The 24,990-nt window shown below is 38.8% G+C and overlaps 1 protein-coding gene across 2 annotated transcripts in view; it reads right to left on the bottom strand.

The window, feature by feature from the left end:
- Positions 1-24,990, bottom strand: part of klhl29 (kelch like family member 29) — a 410,063-nt gene that overhangs the window by 270,980 nt on the left and 114,093 nt on the right. For both annotated transcript variants that reach the window (XM_079832066.1, XM_079832067.1), the window contains exon 3: positions 2,193-2,489. In XM_079832066.1, the coding sequence (XP_079688192.1) occupies positions 2,193-2,459 (267 nt within the window). In that variant the 5' untranslated portion in view covers positions 2,460-2,489. The remainder of the gene's footprint in view (positions 1-2,192; positions 2,490-24,990) is intronic.

Below are 24,990 nucleotides of genomic sequence, written 5' to 3'. Positions count from 1 at the left end.
GATTTATTCTTTGAAACTTTAATATTAATTTATGCAATTACAATGCCTTGGTTTTAGTAAAGTTAGTAAACAGTCATAGCCTTAAATCCAATGGTACTAATAATTGGCATAATTTATTTCGGTTTTCGGCCTTGGTTTCCTCTTTTTTCGGTTTTCGGTTTCGGCCAAGAATTTTCATTTCGGTGCATCCCTAAAAGGAACGATTCACTGATTCGAGACACGGCTTTTAATGGGAAGACTTTTGCTTTTGTAATCAGGCTCTCAAATAAATATATCAAAATATGGATTTAAATTTGTCAGTCAATATATCGGTCATAAGCTTTATCAGAATTATTGGTTATCGGTATTTCACCGGCTTTATCGGAATTATCATTATCGGCTTTATCGACCAAAATGTTCATATTGGTGCATTCCTAGTATTTAGCATAAAGTTGTTCAAAACTGTTCAAAACTTTAGGGTGCTTTCACACTTGGCTCGATTGCCTGGACCGAACCCGAGTTTGATTGCTCCCCCCTCCCCCGCTGGACTGTGTTCATATTATATTATTTGGGTCCGAACCGGGGTGCGTTTGCGTCATGGAAGCAGCAAATGTTTACACGGTTACTTAGTAACGACAGCGAGCGTGAAGGTGGCAAAATGCATAGCGTTGCTCACCTCACTTTTATATTTTTGTTTTTTAACCGTTGGTTTTGTTTCCAAAGCTTCAATTCGTAATGGCACTTGCGTCTATCTGCCTTGAATGAACTGCAATGCTCTAAAGAACGCTGAAGGCGAGAAATGAGATCTACAGCTCTCTGCTTGCAGTACATCAGTCAAGCTTGCCAGGAAAATGAGTGAAACACACACAAACACACATTTTTATCAAATCATACGTCATTAATAACGCTTCACTTCCGCGATTTAGTACGATTGCGTTCACATCAGCAGCGAACCGTACCGGAGTTCAAATGAACTGTACCCCAGACCAGCCTTTTTAAGCGGACTCTGGTACGGTTCGCGGGTGCGCACCCGAGTTCGGAAGACCGCGTTCACATCATCCAAACGTACCGAACTCTGACGTTAATCGAACACATGTGCGCACCAAAAGTGCTAGTGTGAAAGCACCCTTAATGAATCATTCAGTCAAAAACCGCCACTGTTTCTGAGCCAGAGAAAAACGAATCTGATTAAACTATATAATCTGAAAGTTGATATTGTAGTGTAGCTAAATACTTATGCAAAAAGACATCTATTTTTTAGATGAAAAGGTTTTTCCTGTATGCTTAAACATGGATCACAGGGACAAAGTCAAAGTCAAAGCAGAACTCTGCGGTCAGGGTCCAACAGTTGGCGTTCGCCTGCAGAGTTAGTGTTAATGCAATCTGCATAATGCTAAATTTTGTTTGATACTTACAAAGCTTTTTGGTCACAGAAGTCCCACAGAATTCACTCAAGCGCAAAAGTTCAAACAAAAACAGCCGATGTGAGATGACAGTAGCTGTAGTTGGAGATGCCAAGATTTTGAGCCTGGATTGCTCCCTGAAGTGGGCTTCAAGCGAGGTAGAGGAAAGCTGGCAAGCCCTTCTGCTGGGAGACTCCGCTGATTGAAACCAAGAGAAATTACCCTGAAAACTACCGCGCGCACCTCCAGCGACTCACTACACTAATGCGAAAATCCCGCATCCCACGGCAAACATCCCTTATTAGCCATTAACCAGAGACTCTGCGACCTCAAGTGAACAATACTTTCAAAATGTGTACGTTTTGTGGGTCTCGGCGAAGACGAACAAAGGTCACGTCAATCATGGCATTATCCGAGCGTAGGCTGCAACAGCCACATGGAAAGTAGCTAGTAAACTGTCTTTATGCATGAAATCTAAGTGAAACAGAAGCTAATCTGATTAAACAGCATGAAGAGTGAAACAACAGCTCATGCTTTTCTCGTTCCTTGAACTAATTCTCCAGAATGGCATTCATCTCGACTCAAATAGCAAGCTGACGCCTTTTATTTCTTGCCCACAACAGACTTGACAGAGCCACGGGCTCGGGCTTAATTCGGCCCATTGCTCAGAGATTCTCATTTGCATAATGAAAGAGAAAATTAGCGAGGAGAAGAAGAGCGGGGACCAAATGAAGCAATCTGGCAGCGTGAGCGAAATGGAAATGCGAGTGATTTGGATGCGGATTTCGCCCCCTCGTTTGCAGCTTCTACCTTTACAACAGGTGCCGTGGCGGACGGAGGGGCTCCTGAGCGCTTGGCGGCGAGGTCGTTGCTGGCCGACGTCACGGCGATGGTCACGGGGGTGGGCAGGAGGGAAGGGATGACCGGGAGTGGGAGGAGTCCTGGACGGTTGTTGCCGTTGGCCATGGGCGGGGAGCAGGTGCTGTTGCCCACGCCATTGTGAAGGCCACTGGCTCGGTCACGACGATCCCAGGGGCCTCGGTAGTCTCTCTCAAAGCGGTGATGGTGTCGTGACATCACTTCCTCTTAGAGGATACGTGGCGCTGTCTGAAACAGAGTACACAAAGAAAGCGATAGCATTGATTATACCCTGTCAAAACACAGATAGAAATAGAATGCACCAAACAAATCAAGCTTCTTGGCAGGTTTGACGTGCGGCACAGCAAAACTTGCTGCAAACCTCTCAATATCTGCCAGACGGTAGTTAAAAAAACTTCAGCTGCGTGTGAAAAAGAACGCATGAGCGTTTAATAACGATAAGAGCGCTCGCATAAGACTGAGACAAACAGTTGGAGACATCCGTGAGTGCAAGATGTGCCACCCTTGGTCACCTTTCAGGCTTTTATTAACATTTCTGAATAATTTAATAAATAAACAAATAAAAAAGGATTTCATAAAATGAATAACCTAACAAATAAGAGTAAATAAAACTAAATAAATAAAAATATTAATAATAAAAAAAATTATTAATTGAATAAATAAAGCTAAATAAAAAGTCCAATTAAATTAATAAATTAGAATTAAAATAAAAACACAAATTAAATGAATTAGTTTAAGAAAATAAATTTTTTTTAACAAAACAAACAACCTAACAAATTAAAATAAATAAAACTAAATAAATAATAAAAAGATCTGAATAAATAAATAAATGGACTTCCAGACATGGACACTGTCACTCTTAAAATATTTATTGTTGCAGACTATGATAACCTATAAAAAGATAAAGAGAAAACTAATCCTAAACCACTTCAACATTTATTGTGTGAAAATGATTTCGAATTATGACTATCCCTTAACATCACTTCCAGTCTGGTTTAAAAATAACATACGTGAGCCTTTAATATAGTTAAATGTGTCCGCATATGATCAAGCACATGCATATTTTTCACACATGAAAAATGTATTCTAATCCAGACACTGCCAGCCTTTATAAGAGGAAAAATGAGTGTTTATTTACAAGACCCACAAAGAAAAACACACGTTTACAGGAAAACTTGCACTCTTCCAGATGGTTAAGAGATCCGTCCAACTATCCTGAGTTTTCTTAACGACTAAAATTGTGCAGCTCCAAGGCCTCATGATTTTAATTAATCTAATCACCAGTTTTATTGAGCCTTATTGCCGAGAGCTGTGCTGGACACGATACGAGAAAACAATGAACCAGCAGCGGCTTGGCTTTAGCGCTGCGTTAGCGACTGTGCTAACCTCATTTTCTGTTATTTGCAGTGTCTTCTTTATCTTGTCGTCATCCTCCTCAGACATCCACATGTAATAACTCTGGAGACCTGAGGTTGGGAGTGGCGTTATTAGTTTTTCTCTGTGTACGTGTGGGAACAGATTAAGCTGTTAGTAAAATAAGCCACTTTTGGCCGTTCTGCTGTTCTGCAACAAATTCAGGATTTATTGCGCTTTGGCTAGCTGTTTTATATTGGAGTCAGCTAAACAAGACAGAAGTGTGGAATGAGGTTTACTAGGGCTGTTGTTCAGTATTGTGGCTTTCGACCAAAAAGCATTGTGGCTTTTGAGTAGACTTTTCAGTATTGTGGCTTTCGAGTAGGCTACACAGCAAGAGCTAGAAATAATAATGAAATATATAGACATGTCTTAATAGTAGCTCATCAATATGGAAGGGAATCGTAAGGGATACTGAGACAAAAAGATAAGGGAAAAAAACTGTAATTCCAAAAGAATGTACAATACAAATTAGCCATTAACAACACAAATATCATGAAGTAAAATGACTTGATAAGCACAGATTTAACATATTTTCAACTAAAACAAGAAGCTCTGACTACATATAAATACAGTATAGCAAGTATTTTGGTTCTTTGGTGTCTTGGATCCAGAAGTATTTTTCCCATTCATTTTAAACAAGTCTTTGTTTAAGTGTTATAAGAACCAAGTCAATTAGCTATGAGGTGAATTACAACAATACAAACTTTGAAAATCGGACTAAAATACAAAGGTACAAGACTGTGAACTTAACGGCTTTAGTGAGGGAAAGAACTACAATCCCATGAAGCATTGCAAACCGCATGTAATTAAAAACTATGGAGAAACTTCTCATTTACAAATGATTGTATGAAAACAATATATTTTAAGTTTATTGCGAAATATGCATATATATTTAAATATTTTGAGAGTGTAGGGAGACCGACTCAGTTATTTAATTTACAATGCCTCATGGGAGTGGGTGGAGCTAAAGAGATTTTTTGGCCATTTTGCTCATTTTGACCAAGCGGCAACCTCCCCCAGTTTCTCTTGAAGCCAATACGGAAGTGACTTAAACTGCAATTCATCGACTGGCCACTAGGGCTCCAGATGGGAGCAGAATCTCATTGAGCCCAATGTTAAAATGCCCAACTTTACAGCAGAAAAAAACATGTTTACAGCCTGGTACAAATTGTGCTTTTGGTCTATACGGCTAATTTTGCCCTTCATGACAACTGTGAGGAGGGTGAACTCATCCGTTTTTATTATATTAATTATCGAATTTACTGCAAATGCAGATAACAAACGTAATATTGCACTTTTGTCACACAGAAATGCACTTGACAGTAAACCACTGATTTTGAGCTAGGATACATTAAAGTGAATTTACTGCTTTTAAAATCTGTCATCATTTACTCACTCTCATGTCGTTCCAAACCTGTATGAGTTTCTTTGTTCTGCTGAACACAAAAGAAGATATTTTGAAGAATGTTTGTAACAAAGCAGAGAGAGCAACTATTGACTACCATAGTATTTTTTTCCCTACTATGGTAGTCAATGGTTGCTCTATCTGCTTGGTTACAAACATTCTTCAAAATATCTTCTTTTCTGTTCAGCAGAACAAAGAAACTCATACAGGTTTGGAACAACTTGAGGGTGAGTAAATGATGACATCATTTTCATTTTTGGGCGAACTATTCCTTTAATGCATGGGATCCAGGCTTTAAAGCTGTTTTGTTGAATTATAATTTAATTACCCTACACTCCAAAAAAAAAAAAAAGGTTCTATATGGCACCAAAAATGGTTCTTGGCTCGTAATCATAGGGGAACCTTTTTTAGTGCTATATAGCACCAATTTTGGTGCTTCAGTGGTTCTTCAGAGGTGCTATATAGTCAAAGAACCGGTGAAGAACTTCTGAAGAACCGCTGAAGAACCACTGAAGCACCAAAATTGGTGCTATATAGCACTAAAAAAGGTTCCCCTATGATTACGAGCCAAGAACCATTTTTGGTGCCATATATAACCTTTTTTTTTAGAGTGTAATGACATTTTAACTGAGTTTAACTGTAGGTCAGTTTCATTTAACTGTATGGACATGGTAGTCACAGGTAAAATCATGCTCCTCATTACCATAGGTAGTCTATATGGTTTCGAAAATAAATAAATAAATAATAATAAACTATTGAATTTGGTTGTGCTAGAGTTTGTAGTTGTGTGTATTGCTGTTTTCCAATTTACCTCGTGATGTATTTACATGGTCGCGGCTGTTTTCAGCTGATTCACCACAGAACCTTTAATGTTCCCATATCACACGATTCTATAAAACAACATTCGGAGTCAAAGTGCCGGTTCATCACTTCATAGAGCAGCAGAAACGCAGCACACGTTCGTCGGCGGCAGCGCTGTTGCGCGGATATTCGCCTTTTGCAGTTTCATGCGCCCAAATTTTTAAACAGCGCCTAATATGGACACAGTCTGGAGGAGGGAAGGTCTCTCTCTCTTTGGCCTGTCAATTCAGAAGACAAACCAATGGGACGCTGTCCCTGCATGATGGGCCAGTCCATGGCAAAAAATTAAATAAATAAATAACCTTGTATCGGCCCCAAAGTGCGTCGGCCCACCGGGAAAATGCCCGGTATGCCAGATTACCAGTCCAGCCCTGTCTGTTAGCCATCACATCACCTCGGCTCCACCCACGTCCCGCCTCTTTTCCCATTTTCAGTTTTTCTCATCGGGAGTGACGCGCTGTGACGTGCTGCCAAGATGTCAATGGTGCCAAGATGTTGTTTAATGCTTTTGGTTTTGGTCAAGTTTACTAAAGTAAACATTGTTGCGTATGTTTCAAAGAACAGCACAACGGAGAGCACAGGAGGCGCGCGCGCTGTCAGCCGAGGCTCGCGCGCTGCGGAGAAAGAAGGATTGAGGTTGTTTTTTGCCGAGGGTTTAACTGTCAACAGGCTGCGCTCCAGACTAACCCACATCACTTAGACATGTTACTTAAAAACAAACAAATAAACAAAAAACATACAAGGTGTGGATTGAGGTAGCCTATATAAAAAATACATTTTGGCTGCTGTCTGTAGATTCCTTCATGCACAACTCTTATTCTCTCGGATGTTTCATACGCAAATGTTTTAACAGCGGCTGTTGTTTAGGGTCCTTGTCATCACGAGACAAATCGGCATTGCAAATTGAACATGTAGCTCGACTTGAATCGCCTTCTTTTGACTAAAAGTAGCTACTGCCACGTTTTCTGTTCATGAGTTCCATTTTCACTTTCAACGGCGGCATCATTACGTTCGACCAGCGGGGCAGGGTGCGCATAGTGCAAGCCTAGGGTTCGGTGGAAAAAAATTCTGAGGTTCGGCAAAAACCGAACCCCGTTAAAAAGCCCAATATTCGGCCGAATCCTGGATTCGGTGCATCCCTAATATATATTTATAAATTATACACAGAACCCATAAAAACAAAAGTCAAAAATATAACATTCACACTGTAAATTTGTCACTAATTTGCTTTAGTTGTTAAAACCACTCTATTCTTCTTGTTAGGCTGCATCTGAATATTTCCCATGATTCAATAGATGCTGCAAAAAAAAACCTATTCCAGAAATAACACTACTCTGGTGACAGAGAGCAGCCCACTATTCACAACCCATGACTGCATTTCTACAGCAAATGAGATCTTGAATCCATCCCTTTTAATTACACTAAACTAAATCATACACATATAGAAGCACACACAAACAGAGTACAGTACTCGCTAATGACACCACTGCCATAATTGCTTTGCAGGCTAAAAGCAACATTAATTATTCATGGCTTATAACAGATAGGCACTGTTATATAGACGCCTCTAACACTGTAGATTCGCACTAGACGCATGTGGATCATATCTGCTCGATGCCTTGCCATATTCTCGACATGCAATGCACAGAAAAGCAGAACAGCTTTTACTTTGAATCACTGCAAATATTGGGAGCGGTGACATGATATCTGAGGTGACGTGCACTGCTGATGGAGATGTTTGGCTAAATTAACGTGTCCAAATTAGTCATCTATTTGATACTTTCTTATCTTATCTGTGATTAAATCCTTTTTTACTAATACTAATTTATCTTCCTAGATTTCTATCAATCATGAAGTGTAAATCTGATGGGCTACAGCAGTGGAAACGGGCATTTTATCAGCAAACCCTTTCTTTTCAGATCACAATAAAGCAGTCGGACCTGGAAACAACAACTCATACAGCTTCTTTACACTGACAAACTACAGCAGCTCTGGCTTATTTTCAGTCTGCTGTGCACACGAAATCAACGTTCACATGTGATCCGCTGTTGATCCACTGTCCTCTGTGTAAACAGTATACTTGCAGCTTCATATGGATGGCTGCAGTGTAAAAAATGCTCTAGACAGGCAAATTTAACCATAATATAACTGGCTCATAATGCTGTGAGTAATGGCCGCTGAAAACCCAGCTTTGACATCACATAAATAACTTGCTTTTTAAAATATATTATAATAGAAAACATTCATTTTAAGTGGTAGTAATATTTAACAATATTACTATTATTAAAATGGATATTCCTCATTTACTCTGTATACTATTATATATGATGATTTATGAATAATTGTGTTATTTATTCATTATTATTCACTATTACTTTGTTTAATATCACATATTTTATAGACTATTTTATTTACATTGTTATGAATGATTATATATAAGCAAGTAAAAAGTAAATAATACATTAACAAAAAATAATTTTATATATATATATATATATATATATATAAATACACACACACACATTTTATTTTATATTACATTATAGACTATTTAATTGATATTGTTATTAATTATTAAAATATAATCAGGAGAAAAGCAAATACATTTTAATATTTATATATATATATAAAATGTCTATTTGTCTATTAAAATCAAGCACACAGACAGAAGCAGATTTAATAGGCTGCTGTCACTTTAAGAGCTTCGTGGAGCCAATATATTGTTACTGTGCAGACATCCATCTATTTTTGTTAATATAGGTAAGAGAGATGTAAAGAAGAGCAGCCAACTGACTAACATTTCAATTGTAATAGTGTAATGCTTTTAATGGGCCGATAGATGCAGAACAAGATCACAAGACACATTTTTTATTTATTTTTTATTGGAGAGGAAAGCGCAGGTTCATGACGGGGAGCCTGATGATTAGAAGCAACGTTCAGTTGCACATGTGAATGCTGTTAGTGAAGGAATGAAGGGAAAAAAAGAAAAACAGAGAAGAGAGGATATGTGTAAAATTAAAAAATAAATGATACTAAATAAAACAGTAAAGCAGCAACGGGACTAATTAACCCAAAAATAAAACTCCTAAAGTTGGTCAAAAGCAAAACCCATGCAGAAGTTCAGGTACTGGCCAGTGGCCACCAGATTAAGATCAAACCAAAGAAAGAGTGATGGAAGGGATGAGGAGAGAGAAAGTGAGACGGGCCACAGGAGAGAGAAAAAAAACAGGAATATATGAACAGGAAGTGTCAGACAGGCAGCAGGAGAGTGAGACAGAGCAGTGAGAAGACAAAACATACAGTACAATCAGTCTGATTCTCAAACGAATGACGAAATAACAAGTCAGTTCATTTCAGTGAGCAGAAACATACAACGAAACCAGTGCAGTCCAATTACAGATCGAAATGTCTCTCATGAAAATTTTATGTGAATCAAATACATACAGCACAATTGATGCTGTCTGATTCCTGAATCAATGACTCTAAATCTGTACTTTTTTTAGTGAATAAAAAAACCCACACTGCAACAGAGTGCAGTCCAAATGCAGAACAAAATGACTTTCAAGTCAATTTATGTGAATTAAATACATAAAGCGCAATTAATGTAGTCTGATTCCTAAATATATGACTCTAATGAGTCGGCTGTTTTCGTGAACACGCAAAAACATACAGCGAAACCAGTGCAGTCCAATTACAGGTAAAAATGACTCAAATTAATCAGTTATTTTATGTAAATCAAATGCATACAGCACGATTCCCACGATTCCTCTATAGCCTGATTCCGAAATATATGACTCTAATGTTTTTGTGAACACACAAAAACATACAGCGGAACTAGTGTAGTACAAATGATTCCCAAGCAAATTACTTAAATGAGTCGGTTCTTTTCAGTGAATTAACAAAAACCATAGAGTGCAACCAGTGCAGTCAAGAACAAAAAGACTCAAATGAGTCAGTTATTTTATGTGAATCAAATAAATCCAGTTCGATAACATAGCCTGATTTCTAAATGAATGACTCGGTTTAATCATTGGATGAGTCAGTTCTTTTCAGTGAATTAAAAGAAACCAATAAACAAAAAGACTCAAACTCATGACTCTTAATGAGTCGGCTGTTTTTGTGAACACACAAACACATACAGCGAAACCAGTGCAGTCCAATTACAGGAAAAAAATACTCAAGTGAATCAATTTTATGTGAATTAAATACATACAGAGCAATTGACGCTGAATCGGTTCTTTTCAGTAAATCAAACACATACAGCACAACCAGTCCAGTACAACTGATTCCCCAAAAAATTACTTAAATGAGTCGTTTTTTTTTCAGTGAATTCTAAAAAGAATCAAAGAGTGCTACCAGTGCAGTCAAATTACAGAACAAAAAGACTCAAATGAGTCAGTTAATTTATGTGAATCAAATGCATACATCATGATTAATGTAGTCTGATTCCTAAATGTATGACTCTTAATGAGTCGGCTGTTTTTGTGAACACACAAACACATACAGCGAAACCACTACAGTACAAACGATTCCCAAACAAATGACTTAAATGAGTCAGTTCTTTTCAGTGAAATTAACAAAAATCATAGAGTGCAACCAGTGCAGTCAATTCACAGAACAAAAGTGAGTCAGTTATTTTATGTGAATCAAATACATCCATGACGATAACGTAGCCTGATTCCTAAATGAATGACAACCAGTCCAGTACAACTGATTCCCAAAAAAATTACTTAAATGAGTCGGCTCTTTTCAGTGAATTAAAACACACAGCAACAAATTAACAAAAAGACTCAAACGAGTCAATTAATGTGATTCAAACGCATAAAGCACTGATTCCTAAATGTTGGGGGTTTTCGTGAAAAACACAAAAACATAGCGAAACCAGCGCAGTCGAATTACAGAAAAAAACATTGAGTTGATTCTTTTCAGTGAATCAAACACATACAGCACAACTGATTCCCAAACAAATGACTTTAATGTGACAACAAAGACGATTTGATTTGAGTTGATTTGATAATGAGTTGGTTCTTTTCAGTGAATAATAATAAAATTAAAATAAATAGTACAGAACGAAATGTCTTAAATGAGTCCGTTATTCAATGTGAATCAAACACGTACAATATAATACATTTCCGAATATAATACCTTTACGATTCCCATGGCCAAGATAGAAAAAGTGAGACCGGCGATGCAACAGACAGGCAGACTGAGAGAGAGACAGAGAGAGACAAATAATGAGAGTCAGGCTGTTGAGAGTGATGGAGACTATATTTGCGTGAGACGGGCACTGAGAGAATAAAACGGGCATGAGAGTGAGACAGACAACAAAGGAGTAAGACAGTGAAACAGGCAGCGAGAGAGTGAGACAGACAGACGGGCCGAACCTCAATACTTGACACCCCAGCTCTGTCAGTGCTCCTCCTGTCATCTGATGCTTTTTTTCCTCCGTCTCTCTCTCTCTCTCTCTCCCTCTCAGATGCTGAGGGATTGTGAAAGGGAAGCACAGAGAGCGCTGGAGTTTTTTAGGAAAAGAAACCCTTGAAACCGCTCCCTTCAAAGCACAGAATCCTGACGATTGGAGCCAACGATATTCTTCAACAGACTCACACTACTGGAGCACAACCGAGCACAGCTTGATGAGTCCTGTGCATTGTGCATCCCCCGAGCGAAAAACCCAAACAAGAGCTATACGCGTACAAAAACACGAAAGATTTACAGAAACACACATCATGATGCTCGTGATTCACTACTGCCAGCTTCGCCAGGACAACACAAGGCACTGTGTGTGAATTTTAAATAATCGCAGAGCCTGTCAGAGCAGAAACAGCCAGGGGCGGCTGATGAACACTATCTTTAATTCCCCGTCACTAGCTGAGGTAAGCTGTACACTTTGGAGAGAGAGAGAGAGAGCGAGAGAGAGAAAAACCCACCAATAAAATAGAGGTGTAGGCAATTCTGATCATTCACACTGTAGCTCTGACAGCCCCGCGATTCACTCCGCATGCCTATTTTTAGAAGAACTTCGAAAGGCCATGGAGCAGGAGCAACTTAATTGAAGCGTGAGAGGAAAAATAAACTATGCGGTACAAAACAAAAACAGAAAAAGAACGAGAGGGAGGGAGATAGAGAAGTCCACACTGGACAAACAGCAATATAAAGCCTAACATGAAATGCATCCTTTTATTTACGAAGACTATGGCTGTCAATTTGTACATGTTATGTTTTATATATATATATATATATGTGTGTGTGTGTGTGTGTATTATATATATATATATCCATACACCGATCAGGCATAACATTATGACAGGTGAAGTGAATAACACTGATTATCTCTTCATCATGGCACCTGTTAGTGGGTGGGATATATTAGGCAGCAAGTGAACATTTCGTCCTCAAAGTTGATGTGTTAGAAGCAGGAAAAATGGGCAAGCGTAAGGATTTGAGCGAGTTTGACAAGGGCCAAATTGTGATGGCTAGACGACTGGGTCAGAGCATCTCCAAAACTGCAGCTCTTGCTGGGTGTTCCCGGTCTGCAGTGGTCAGGATCTATCAAAAGTGCTCCAAGGAAGGAACAGTGGTGAACCGGCGACAGGGTCATGGGCGGCCAAGGCTCATTGATGGACGTGGGGAGCGAAGACTGGCCCGTGTGGTCCGATCAAACAGACGAGCTACTGAAGCTCAAACTGCTCAAGAAGTTAATGCTGGTTCTGATTGAAAGGTGTCAGAATACACAGTGCATCGCAGTTTTTTGCGTTTGGGGCTTCATAGCCGCAGACCAGTCAGGGTGCCCATGCTGACCCCTGTCCACCGCCGAAAGCGCCAACAGTAAGCATGTGAGAACCAGAACTGAACCACGGAGCAATGGAAGAAGGTGGCCTGGTCTGATGAATCACGTTTTCTTTTACACTATAGGAAGAAGGCAAGCTGGCGGAGGCAGTGTGATGCTTTGGGCAATGTTCTGCTGGGAAACCTTGGCTCCTGCCATCCATGTGGATGTTACTTTGACACGTACCACCTACCTAAGCATTGTTACAGACCATGTACACCCTTTCATGGAAACAGTATTCCCTGGTGGCTGTGGCTCTTTCAGCAGGATAACGTGCCCTGCCACAAAGCAAAAATGGTTCAGGAATGGTTTGAGGAGCACGAGTTTGAGGTGTTGACTTGGCCTCCAAATTCCCCGGATCTCAATCCAATCGAGCATCTGTGGGATGTGCTGAACAAACAAGTCCGATCCATGGAGGCCCCACCTCGCAACTTACAGGACCTAAAGGATCTGCTGCTAACATCTTGGTGCCAGATACCACAGCACACCTTCAGGGGTCTAGTGGGGTCCATGCCTCGACGGGTCAGGGCTGTTATGGCAGCAAAAGGGGGATCAACACAATAGTCATAATGTTATGCCTATTTGGTGTATATATTAATGGAGTTTTAAAAAATGCTCTATTCAACAATGTAGTCATTGGCAACAATAAACAAAAATTCATTAGGTGGATTTTCCCGGCAAATACTAAAAAATTGTGGTTAATTAATTAATTTAATTGCCCTACTAAATTTGTAATCGACTGACAGCTCTAATTAAAACCATTGTCAATCAAGCAGAAGCAGTCAGGTTGGGCGCAGGTAGAAAGACTGCTTTTACATCCCCTTTGGATTGATTCGCACACATATTCATGACCTGACGGGGTCATTTTAATCAAAATAACACCAGACACTTTAAAGAGACCCATTACAGGACGTTAGGAGTGCAATAAATTTTATTGACTTCCTGTCAAGCAAGATTCCACTCCCAAATAGTGAAAGACAGAAAGAATGGCCTTGCCATTTAAACCCATATCATCTCCTGTGAGCCACACTGGTGCTGTGGGCTTTGTGTTTTGTTGGTTACTCACTCTCCGTAAACAACTAAATGAACCAAAGTGACGTTTGACAGACACACTAACACATTCCAGGATCGCAGGCCTGAAAATCATCAAATTCTGACATTGACTGAATGTGCAAACAGGGACAGTCTGCGGTTGCATAACGCGCTGGCATCAGTATTGAACATGTAGATAGTCAGCTCTTCCCAAGACACAGGGGACAGCTGCACTTCAGAGATTATCCCTTATGGAAAAATAAACGGCATTATAAAACTGATTTTTCCGACGTCAGAGGACGTCGTAAAATAGTGGATTTACACACCCGTCAGTTTGCATTAGTTCTATACTGATTTGTGGCAAGTTACTTTGTGGAAGAATAGCTTAGTGGGATTTGTATTATTAATACGTTTATTTATTGGTGCCTTTTAACACGCTGGCTGTACAAGACAGTGATTTTACCATAAAGAATGTATTCACTCAAAAAAAGTCATCATTTACTTCCTATTGTGCTGTTTTGTGCCTCCTCGGATAAATCTACAGCAGAAAGAATATAGTCCATAGACCATTTGGGAGAAGACGTCACAGTTACGTCACTGATGTTGCAGAAAAACAGTGGAGGAAAGCTGAATAAGGGGAAAAAATGTCTTCTTGTGCTTTGGGGTGTCAGAATTGCAGTGCAAAAACAGATGGACTTAATTTTTATAGAATACCAGAATGTTGAAGCAAAATGCAGACGTTTATCATTGCAAGAAAGTACTCCAAGAAAGTACAACTTCCTAAATGTAGCAAACTTCAAACTCAAACTGAACACGGCAGATGACAGGACCATTTAGAACTATCAAACACTGGTAAATACTAAAAGTGCATGAAACTGTCAAGCAGTGAACTTAAAGGGATAGTTCACCCAAAAATGAAAATGTGATGTTTATCTGCTCACCCCCAGGGCATCCAAGATATAGGTGACTTTGTTTCTTCAGTAGAACACAAATGAAGATTTTTAACCGTTGCAGTCTGTCAGCCGTATAATGCATGTGAATGGTAACAAAATCTATGAGAGTAAAAAAAAACATGCACTGACAAATCCAAATGAAACCCTGCGGCTCGTGGCGACACATTGATGTCTTAAGACACGAAACGATCAGTTTGTGTGAGAAAACTGAACAGTATTTATATAATTTTTTGCCTCTAATACACCACAATGTCCAACAGCCTTCAGCGTGCGATCAATTCCAGTGTGTGTGAGGTCTGTACACAATCTGATCACGAAACTACGTGAAACGCCTGGAACACACATTTATAACCGCACATACACACTTACACGCTGTAAATATAAAAATAGTAGGTGCATTTTTTAATACTCGCTTTTGTGTTTCGTCTCCCTCCGCCATTTTTGGAGCTAGTGCGAGAAGCATCATGAGAATCGTCAGTAGGCTATAATCGATTACGGTCTATTACTACATCGATGCAGATCCGTCCACGGTCGCATTGCGATGCATTGATTGATTTTAACACCCCCCTTTTATTAAAGCATGAATTTGATGTAAACAACAGATCTACGTAATTTTCAAATATGCAGTTTATAAGAGGCATACATGTATTTAGCATGAATTTAGCATTTACCCTACAGTTACAGCAAGAAATAATATTTAAACCTATAAAAAAAAATTCTCGTAATTGGAGTCGGGCTGCACAATATATCGAAATTATCGAAATATCGCAAATGTACATATCGCAATATGCATATCGCAAGGGTACGCAATATCTGAATGATTTTAATATGCTACTTCAACATTGTGAAAAGTGTACGTTTTAGGTTGACGCATATAGCAGAGAATAGACTGGGCACACGACTGTTACTTATGTGACTTGCTTGACGTTAAAAAGAGTTATTAAACGCAATAACTTGCAAAAAACTCCGTGCAGTCTCGCGCTGTCTGCTGTCCTACACACACACCGAAATGTGCGCACAAGCCGTTCTTTTTTCGTGTCTTGTTTCACACTCGAACTGTCAAATACACACACGGTTATGTCTTGATGAGTATTCAACACAGTCAGTTGTGCTTTAAGTGAAAGATATCAGATGGGGAAAGAAATAGATGTTACACACTTAAAGCAATATCGTATCGCATAACGAATATTGCATTATTTAACAAGGATATCGCATATCGCATTTTTCTTCAATATCGCACAGCCCTAATTGGAAGTTTATTTCACAATTTTGACAAAAAAGTCAGAATAGCAGGGCATAAGCTCGCAAAAAAAGTCGGAACATCGAGTTTATATCTAGCAATTTTTGTTTCTAGAAAATAGTCAGAATTGTGAGATTATATAAACACACAACTACCTTTTTTTAATTCCATGACTTCCATAGACTGCTACCAGGTAGGCTCCGCCCACAAAACATGGCATCGCTGTTTACAAACCCCAAAATGGTCTATGAGTAATATCAAATATTTTTACACTTACGACCTTCTATCTTTTTTGGAACTTAGAAACCTTCTAAATTTAAGGAAATAAAGAAAAAGAAATAAGAACGGTAAAAGTTCCAGTTCTATTGTAATTATGAAGTAAACTTTTTGCAAATAATCGTTTCTTTTGTTTTTTCTTTTTTAAATATGCACACATTCACTCTTATTTTGGTCTGCCTAATATGTCAAATGCAGCTTTGTTTTACATAGATAATGTCATGTTTTCAATTCAAAATGGTGAAATTTCATGAAATGTTGAGTAGTTTGCATCACTTGATATTACTGTTGGTCGCCGAACGTCTTTATCGTAAAACAGTATGGTCAAATATTAAATGTTTAGCTACTTACATCTTACGATGCACTCTTTCGCTGCTATAACAGTTTGATTTGATTGGCCATCTCACTCATTCTGACAGTGACCAGCACTATTAGACCGCCATGCAGACCAACTTAAAAATGTAAACCCCCCCCCCCCCCTTATTTTCCATTATTTACTGCTATTACTATAGTAAATAGATGTAGCAACGTGTAACTACAGCACCTTAAAATAAAGTGTTACGGAAAGTCAAACAGGTTTGGAACGACATGAGGGTGACTAAATAATGACAGAACTTTCATTTTTGGGTGAACCATTCCTTTAAACTGTAAGTTCGTGCCAGCATTAGCTCTTTTTTAATTTTCCATTTGGTCTGAGCAATTCTGAGCAAAACAATTTGTATAAGCCTTCCAAGAATTCTAGCTTTGTTGTTGTTTTTTTAATCTGTCCATGATACAAAATGCTGCGCGTTTTCAAAGGACTCATGCAGAAGGGCAAGCATCGTTATTGGAACACATCAAGACAAAATGAGGAGTGTATTTCGAAATCTCTGCAAATGCCATTCCTTATTAATATTTATAAACCTCACTGAAATAAATAAATAAATAAAAACCGTTTAGATGCACGAATGCTACGAAATGAAATTGCCCGTTGGAACATGTCTACAGAGTTTCTTTTTGTTTTCTCAAGCAAATGTTAACTTGTACTTAAGGAAAAGATCTGCAAACAGCAGTCAAAGAGATCAAACCCTCTCCCCGATGTGAGGATCTGTCATCACCTCCCACTCATTCAGAGACAATGCAAAGAAAACCAACACACATGCAGATTCTGGCATGCTTTAAAGAGACATTTATTTATAATAGAAGTATGGTGAGGCATAATAATAAAAAATGCTTCTGTTTCGTGTGAGAGAAGCTTTAAACAAGCTACATTATTAATTCATATTAATTATTATTATCATTAATATCATTATTCATTTAATTACCATTCAAAAGTTTTAGATTGGTACGATTTTTATTGTTAAAGTCTCTTCTGCTCACCAAGGCTGCATTTATTTGATCCAAAATACAGCAAAAACAGTATTATTGTGAAATGTTACAATTTAAAATAACGTTTTTCTATTTGAATATATTTTAAAATGTAATTTATTACCGTTCGCCAAAGCTGAATTTTCAGCATCATTAACTCCAGTCTTTAGAGTCACATGATCCTTCAGAAATCATTCTGATATGATGATTTGATACTCAAAAAACATGATTCTGATTTTTATCAATGTTGAAAACAGTCGTGTACAATTTTTTCAGGATTCTCTGATGAATAAAAAAATTTAAAGAACAACATTTTTCTGAAACAGAATGCTTTTCTAACATTATACACTATACCGTTCAAATGTTTGGGGTCAGTGAGATTTATTTTATTTTAATTTTTAAAAAGAATAAAGAAATTACTACTTTTATTAAGCAAGAATGCATTAATTTGGTAAAAACTGACAGTAAAGCCATTTAAAATGTGACAAAATATTTATATTTCAGATAAATGTTGCTCTTTCTATTCAAGAATCCTGTTTTTTTTTACACAACTGTTTATTCATTCGAATAAATGACATTTTAAAATATAAACAAACAAAATATTTCACAAAATGACTGCTTTTGCTCTATTTTGGGTCAAATAAATGCAGCCTTGGTGAGCATTAGATTGAGACTACTTTCAAAAACATCAAAAAAGCTTTCCAATCTAAAACTTATATATATATATATTCAAAAACATAAAGCTTTTTATAGCATTGTCATTACGCTTTCTGAATCGTGGATCTTGCTATGAGCGAGAGGGAGAGGGGAAACCGAGCATTATTCTCTCTTCTAAATAGCTTAATTGTCACTTCAAGGCAAACATTTGTTCTGCGTTGAGACAAATCTTTCATGAGCGACAACAAAAGAGTCTCTGGCCGCTCGAGCCGCCCAACCGGTAGATCCAGCAACATAAAAAGACCTTTATGCTTTCAGATTCCCAAATTACTTTTGATCCCAACTGCCAGTGCGGCGTGTTACGGAGCTAATGACTGCAGCAACACATCTTGAAAATGTGTGCCCGGTGACAGTCCAAATCCCTGATAAATCTGGAAAATGTACTCTAAAATGTAAAACTGCTGTAAAAAGTCTGTGTGCCGTAACAGACTCGACAGAGAGTCAGTTCATAGGCCATTCGGTCAAATCACACTGGACATGGCTGTCTGCTTCAGTTAGCTGAGCAGAAACACACTGCTCTGTAATAACTATTCACAGTGCTTGGGATTCACTAACTAAGATGTGATCTTCATTTCAATGCACTACATTAAGACAAGCTTTTTATTACATTTTTTCTTAAGCAGAAACATGACAGCTGACTCATTTTAGCAAGTAGGTTTGTTTGCATGTTTCAATGCACCGATTCCAAACAATTGATTCACCAGGGTTCCTGGAACCGTGAGCTACTGGACATCTTTTAGTCCGTAGCATCGCCACTCACATTTTCTTCTGAATTCTCAATTGAACAAACACTGAAGTCTAAATCTAAAACTCAGCATACACGTGGTGCACTACAGGGCTCCAGACTGCGACCAAAGAAAGCTTATGAGTCCACAAATCACCAACATTCACCAAGGATTTAATGTAGTAATGCTAACTGTAACCATGGTATTGTGGCAGAAATAGTCAAATGTTTTTACAGTATTCATTTCAGGGTTCACGCAAACTTTTAAAATTGAAATTCAAGCACTTTTCAAGGACTTTTTAACTCTTTCCCCGCCAGTGTAAAAAAAAAAAGTTGCTAGCTACTGCCAGCAATTTTGATAATTTTCACAAAAATATTTTGTTATATGAATATCTGAACATGCAATATATCAAAAGAAAGAACAGACCCTCTTTCTTTTTATTCTAACATCATGCATTCTTTTTTAATCAACACTTGAATATGGGCAAGTTTCATAAAAAAGCAACATTTTGAACAAAAAGATGAGAAAATCAAATTTTTGCCAAAGACAACATCCAGATCAGATTCAGAACGATGATCAAAACACAGATGGAGTAGACGGAGTCCATCTACACCCCGAAAGCTTCCGAGTCTTATAGCTCGTCCTGGGTCGACATGTCATTCAGTAACATTAGGCAGTTTTGATTTATATAATGATGTTTAATGTTGGTGATTGAATTATTTTACATATGCATATGATTACATATGAGATCGCTTGAACTTTTTTGCATGAGCTTTGATCAGGAGATTCAGTACTCATGTGTCATAGCGCCCCCTAGAATATAACAGTGAAAACATAGAAACCCGGAAAATTCAGTGTTTGGAGGGGAAAGAGTTAAAGTGTTTCACACTCTTTCCAGCACTTCAAACTCTAAATATCCAATTTGAATGTTATTTTTAATGTGATGATTTGTAAAACTAAAAGTGTAAGGATGTAGGAAAACTAACACTTCGTGGCAAACAAACACTTTCATAAAAATAAATAAAAAACATGAAATTACCACTATAACCAGGCGGCAGAGGAGCTTATTGGCCATTACCACTCCCTATAACACTCCCCTATAATATAACAGTAGGAGAAGTCACAAAGTCTCATGAAATCCCAAAATGTTTCTTCAAATTGTGACTGAATGACACAGAAAGCAAGTAGAGAGTGCTCACTTCATAACAGTGGCGGGTCGTGCATTTCACACCTAGGCCTTCAGTGGTATCCTACCTGAATGAAATCACCTCTTAATAAAATCATCATGACGCCATGGTTATAGAAATCATTAATATTATACAGAAACGCAGTATAACAGGACATTCCGTCTCTCATGAAGCGAGAATGAATTATTAAATGATTAAAACATTTAAGAATTATTAACGCAGGAAACCCAATTGACACAATTCAACAAGTCTCCTTTCACTGCAGCCACATCTGCGCCACATACATCATATCTAACGCCGCATTCACATGGGGCTTCGGCGTCAACGCTTGACGGAGGGCGTGGCTGAAGCTTGGTGCTGACGCGACCGTCATAGTGACAACAGCTAATCACATACTTGCCGCTTGGACCACAACACAACACAAAAAAGCGCATTTTTCGACAGCTAGTATGTGAGACTATTTTGTGTATGAAAACTGATCACTTTAATATTTGATTCCTCATTTGGCTGGGGGATAGCGCCTATTTGAACCACACATGATATGATATGCTGCCTGTCATTCAATGATAAACAGAGTTCACGGACGGAATACAAGCATGATACATTCCAGATTCTCCAACCGTCTCTGCCGCCTCCTTCCAGGCCTGGTCTCTCCAGTTTGTGTCCCGGTATGTAAATAATGATTGGTAGTAAAGGACCGGGTGATTACCCACTGCAATTATTAGCTTTTCCTCCATTTTAGATCGTTCTTCACTCTTCATTCACTCTTCATTCACCGGTGTTTTAAACGAACGCTATTGGCTAGCGTCTGCTCTAGGATATTTGCATAGGGTGATCTGATTGGATGACGCCTGCGTTGGCGCTTGAAAAGTTGAGAAATCTTCAACTTTTGCCGCTTGCAACGCGTAAAAAATAAAAAATGTAAATAAAATGCATAATAGCTTACTCACCAAAATAGGCTATGATTATTTGTACACAAAACATGCCAATGTGTGCAGCTGACCCATGCTCTCAAATAAATCAAGGAGATCCACGGGACTTCAAAATCAGTGATGGCAATTAGTTCATTTTTAGCCGGGACAGATCGAAAAGCATTCCGTCACTGTGTTAAGCTGGAGAAGGCAGTAGCGCGGGAATTTTGAAATTGGCTTTGTAAGTATGTTAATTAATACTTTAATTTCTTCTCCTCTGTCAGCCATTGGGGTTTGAAAAAAATGCTATTAAAACTACGGATGTTTTATCTTTTGCTGTTAGCTAGTTATTCTGACTAGGCCACTAGTTATAATATCCAATCAAAGGACGTGAAAATGCCAACGTTATTGTACGCCTGCTAGATGGCCCCGGGAACGCCATCTCGAAATCTGATAGGCTGTTTAAATCGGAGTGATTATGATTGGTTCAAGCGCACAGTTTTGTTGCCATTCATTTGAACCGAGAGGCGCCCGCAATATTGATTCTGAAGGCCTCAAGGCAGATTTATTTGACCCTGGCAACACATGATCCCTGAAATATGATTGGATAAAAGCTCTAACATAAATAAGCACTACTGAAAGCAGCACAACCAAGAGAAAAGCTATGAAATTAAGAAAATAGACTATTGGGAATAATTTAGCACACATTCATGGAAAAAATATATTACATTTTAAATAGTGATTAGGCCAGCAGAGAAGGCCTTGCTGGCCCTGACGGCCCACCACTGCTTTATAATCACTGAAGCTGTCAGTCATTTCAGTGTGGTGAATTGAAAAGTTGAATATTTATAGGTTTTTGCACATTACTATTGTTAATAAAAGTTAATTGTACCTACATCTCAATTCAAGCTCAGCGCTTTACTGTCAAATTTCCAATAAATAAACATGTAATATCATTAGTAAACTACACTTGTTAATGCAAAACAATAGTAATATAATTAAATTTACTTTATGATTAAAATTCCCCCCAGACACCATCTTTAGAATTTGGTGGCACCAGTGCCACTGCTCTCAAATGTTAGTCTGGAGCCCTGCGCTATTAAGCAATCAGACATACAATCTTTGTCTTTTAGTTGATAAAGCAAGCACAAAACAAGGGTGAGCAACCCCACCGATCCCACAGAAAAAAAATACAGTTTAAAAGGGTTTGTCCCCTTATATACTGTAGTTTCAATATAATTTTAGTTAGGTTATTCTTTAGATAGCTTGGAGGCATTTACAGTCAAAGTCAAAGAGGTTATTTGGATGAAATATTAGATAATATTAGTTTTCTGAATAACATACGTTCTAGTCCTGGAACATGCATTAAGATGGTGTTTTTTGATTTCACGTCGACTTAAAATAATGAGCAGCTTGTCAGTCTGCTAGCTACAGCTTCAAAGTAGCTTTCTCAACACGGGTGCTCTCACACACAAACACAGATGAACAGCAAAAGCTCCTCGCTTCCATTCAGCGGTTAATATCTCTATGAGCACAGACGCTTTTGAGTGCTGTATAGGCAGGGAGGAGAAAGCTCAGATTAATTGCCTGGGAGATCTCTCCAGCCAAGCCACTGTACCAAAGAATAGCAACTATTGTGATGTAAAATGTGAAGAGGCGCAGAAAAAACTGTACTCTTCAATGTATGAAAAGGCCCAGCTGGTAGAATATTTGCTGTCATATGAGCAGAGGAGACTTGAATATGACTTGTCAAAGTGAGCGAGAGAGATCAAGCGCGTGTGTGCGTCTGAATGAATGCGTGCACGCTATTTAGCCCCACTCTGAGCTCCTAATGCATCCTGGGATATATTATGTGGTGCATTTTGAAGGCTGTGTAATTAAATGAACACATGAACAGAAGGAAGATGGGCATTATGAAGTGAACCGTAGTTCTCTGCGGTGGTAAAGAGGAGGTGAGAGAGAAAAACAGAGCTTTAATTTAGGAGCACATCTGCTTTCCCACAGGCCTCGCTCACGGCCTGCAGCTGAGCACCGATGGCGCAGACCACATGAGCCCCTGTGGCTGAAATGAGGTGATGGACATAAAGAGAGAAATATACAGATAAGAAAGATGGAAGGAGCACTGGCAAAGCCAAGGTCATGAGTCCCAGGGAACACATATTGATAAAAGATATACACAGAACCTTGAATACACAAGTCGCTCTGGATAAAAGCGTCTGCCAAATGCATACATTTAAAATCTAATGCCAACAGTGATAAGGCAACAATATAGAGACCATACAACTGAAATAACCCAAGAATTTCTGACAAATACAAGCACTTTCTTGATCTGAAAAACATTCATGTGAAGTGTGAACTTTATGCAACCTGCTTAGATTTGTTCACTGAGAAACGGGCAATGGGCATTTTTAAGGAAGAACTAAACACTAGATTTGCAAAGTCAGTGTAATGAAATCTAAATACAGTGCATCCGGAAGGTATTCACAGCGCTTCACTTTTTCCACATTTTGTTATGTTACAGCCTTATTCCAAAATAGATTAATTACATTATTTTTTTCCTCAAAATTCTACAAACAATACCCCAAAATGACAATGTGAAAGAAGTTTGTTTGAAATCTCTTTCAAAATTCACAGCCTTTGCCATGACACTCAAAATTGAGCTCAGGTGCGTCCTGTTTCCACTGATCATCCTTGAGATGTTTCTGCAACTTGATTGGAGTCCACCTGTGGTAAATTCAATTGATTGGACATGATTTGGAAAGGCTGCATGTCAGAGCACAAACCAAGCCATGAAGTCCAAGGAATTGTCTGTAGACCTCCGAGACAGGATAGTATTGAGGCACAAATCTGGGGAAGGGTACAGAAAAATATATGCAGCTTTGAAGGTACAAATGAGCACAGTTGCCTCAATCATCCATAAATGGAAGAAGTTTGGAACCACTAGGACTCTTCCTAGAATTGGGCGCCTGGCCAAACTGAGCAATCGGGGGAGAAGGGCCTTGGTCAGGGAGGTGACCAAGAAACCAATGGTCACTCTGACAGAGCTCCAGCGTTTCTGTGTGGAGAGAGGAGAACCTTCCAGAAGAACAACCATCTCTGCAGTACTCCACCAATCAGGCCTGTATGGTAGAATGGCCAGACGGAAACCACTCCTCAGTAAAAGGCCACCTGGAGTTTGTCAAAAGGCACCTGAAGGAATCTTAGACCAAGAGAAACAAAATTCTCTGGTTTGATGAAACAAAGATTGAACTCTTTGGCCTGAATGGCAAGCGTCATGTCTGGAGGAAACCAGGCACTGCTCATCACCTGGCCAATACCATCCCTACAGTGAAGCATGGTGGTGGTGGCAGCATCATGCTGTGGGGATGTTTTTCAGCGGCAGGAACTGGGAGACTAGTCAGTATCGAGGGAAAGATGAATGCAGCAATGTACAGAGACCTCCTTGATGAAAACCTGCTCCAGAGCGCTCTGGAGCTCAGACTGGGCCGAAGGTTCATCTTTCAACAGGACAACGATCCTAAGCACACATCCAAGATAACAAAGAAGTGGCTACGGGACAACTCTGTGAATTTCCTTGAGTGGCCCAGCCAGACTTGAACCTGACTGAACATCTCTGGAGAGATCTGAAAAAGGCTGTGCACCGACGCTCCCCATCCAACCTGATGGAGCTTGAAAGGTCCTGCAAAGAAGAATAGGAGAAACTGCCCAAAAATTGGTGACAAGCTTGTAAGCATCATACTCAAAAAATACTTGAGGCTGTAATTGGTGCCAAAGGTGAATACTTATGTACATGCGTTTTTTTTATTTTTAATACATTTGCAAAGAATTTC

Source organism: Gobio gobio (genome assembly GCF_949357685.1).
Source record: "Gobio gobio genome assembly, chromosome: 12".
NCBI lineage: Eukaryota > Metazoa > Chordata > Actinopteri > Cypriniformes > Gobionidae > Gobio > Gobio gobio.
Note: the sequence above shows the minus strand (reverse complement) of the source record. Positions and strands in the feature narration are given on the sequence as shown.